Genomic DNA, 1721 nt, shown 5'->3' with positions numbered 1-1721 from the left:
ATGCCCCCCGGTGCCCCCCGGTGCCCCCGTGCCCACCTTCTCGTCCCGCACGTCGTCGGGGTCGGTGGAGGCGGGTTTCTCCATGGCCACCAGGCACAGCAGCTGCAGGAGGTGGTTCTGCATCACGTCCCTGGGGGGGAAACCGCGGCTGCCACGGGGGGCCGGGGGGGCACCGGCACCCTTGGGGAACCCCACGGACCCTTGGGGACCCCCTGGGAACCCCCCTGGACCCTCGGGGACCCCCTGGGGACTGTGGGACCTGCTGGGGACCCCCATGGACCCTTGGGGACCTGCTGGGGACTCTGGGACCCCCCTGGACCCTTGGGGACCTGCTGGGGACCCCCTGGACCCTTGGGGACCTGCTGGGGACTGTGGGACCCTCATGGACCCTTGGGGACCTGCTGGGGACTGTGGGACCTACTGGGGACCCCCCTGGACCCTTGGGAACCCCCTGGGGACCCCCATGGATGCTTGGGGACCCTGCGACCTGCTGGGGACCCCCATGGACCCTTGGGGACCCCCTGGGGCCTGTGGGACCTGCTGGGGACCCCCATGGACTCTTGGAGAGCCCTGGGGACCCTGGGACCCCTGTGGACCCTTGGGGACCTGCTGGGGACCCTGGGACCTGCTGGGGACCCCCATGGACCCTTGGGGAACCCCTGGGGACTGTGGGACCTGCTGGGGACATCCATGGACCCTTGGGGACCCCCTGGGGACCCCCATGGACCCTTGGGGACCCCCTGGGGCCTGTGGGACCTCCTGGGGACATCCATGGACTCTTGGGGACCTGCTAGGGACCCTGGGACCTCCATGGACCCTTAGGGACCCCCTGGGGACCCTTGGGGACCTGCTGGGGACTGTGGGACCTGCTGGGACCTCCATGGACCCTTGGGGACACCCTGGGGACCTCTTGGACCCCCATGGACCCTTGGGGACCCCCTGGTGATCTCTTGGACCCCCCGGTAACCCCTGCGACCCCCTGCTGACCCCTTGGCTCTCCCAATGACCCTGGTGACCCCTGATGATCTCTGTGACCCCACGGTGACCCCTAGGACCCCCCTGGTGACCCCTGATGACCCTGGTGACCCCTGATGACCTCTGGGACCCCTTGGTGATCCCTGGGACCCCCTGCTGACCCCTTGGTTCTCCTGATGACCCTGGTGACCCCTGATGACCCCTGGGCTCCCCTGATGACCCCTGATGACCTCTGGGACTCCCCTGATGACCCTGGTGACCCCTGGGACCCCCCGGTTACCCCTGGGACCCCCCGGTGACCCCTGGGCCCCCCTGAGCCCCCCTGGTGCCCCCGGACCGACCGGATGATGCCGAAGTCGTCGAAGTACCCCCCGCGGCCCTCGGTGCCAAAGGGCTCCTTGAAGGTGAGGACGACGCAGGCGACGTTGTCCCGGTTCCAGATGGGCCCGAAGATCCTGTTCCCGAACCTGGGGGGGCACCCGGGTCACCTCCTGGCACCTCCTGGCACCTCCTGGCACCTCTCTGTCACCCGGGTCACATCCTGGCACCTCCTGGCACCTCCTGGCACCTCTCTGTCACCCGGGTGACATCCTGGCACCTCCTGGCACCTCCTGGCACCTGGGTCACCCGGGTCACATCCTGGCACCTCCTGGCACCTCCTGGCACCCCTCTGTCACCCGGGTCACATCCTGGCACCTCCTGGCACCTCCTGGCACCCCTCTGTCACCCGGGTCACATCCTGGCAC

At 69.4% G+C, this 1721-nt stretch overlaps 1 protein-coding gene across 1 annotated transcript in view; it reads right to left on the bottom strand.

Moving 5' to 3' along the window:
• G6PD (glucose-6-phosphate dehydrogenase) overlaps positions 1-1459 on the bottom strand; it is a gene marked incomplete at both ends in the record, with an annotated part of 11350 nt that extends 9891 nt beyond the window's left edge. The window contains 2 exons of the mRNA XM_017840011.1: positions 37-130; positions 1317-1459. Coding sequence (XP_017695500.1) covers positions 37-130; positions 1317-1459 — 237 coding nt within the window. The remainder of the gene's footprint in view (positions 1-36; positions 131-1316) is intronic.
• Positions 1460-1721: the final 262 nt, after the last annotated feature.

Source organism: Lepidothrix coronata, unplaced genomic scaffold (assembly GCF_001604755.1).
Source record: "Lepidothrix coronata isolate B3197 unplaced genomic scaffold, Lepidothrix_coronata-1.0 Scaffold658, whole genome shotgun sequence".
NCBI classification, from domain to species: domain Eukaryota; kingdom Metazoa; phylum Chordata; class Aves; order Passeriformes; family Pipridae; genus Lepidothrix; species Lepidothrix coronata.
This window is presented reverse-complemented; position numbering and strand designations above follow the sequence as displayed.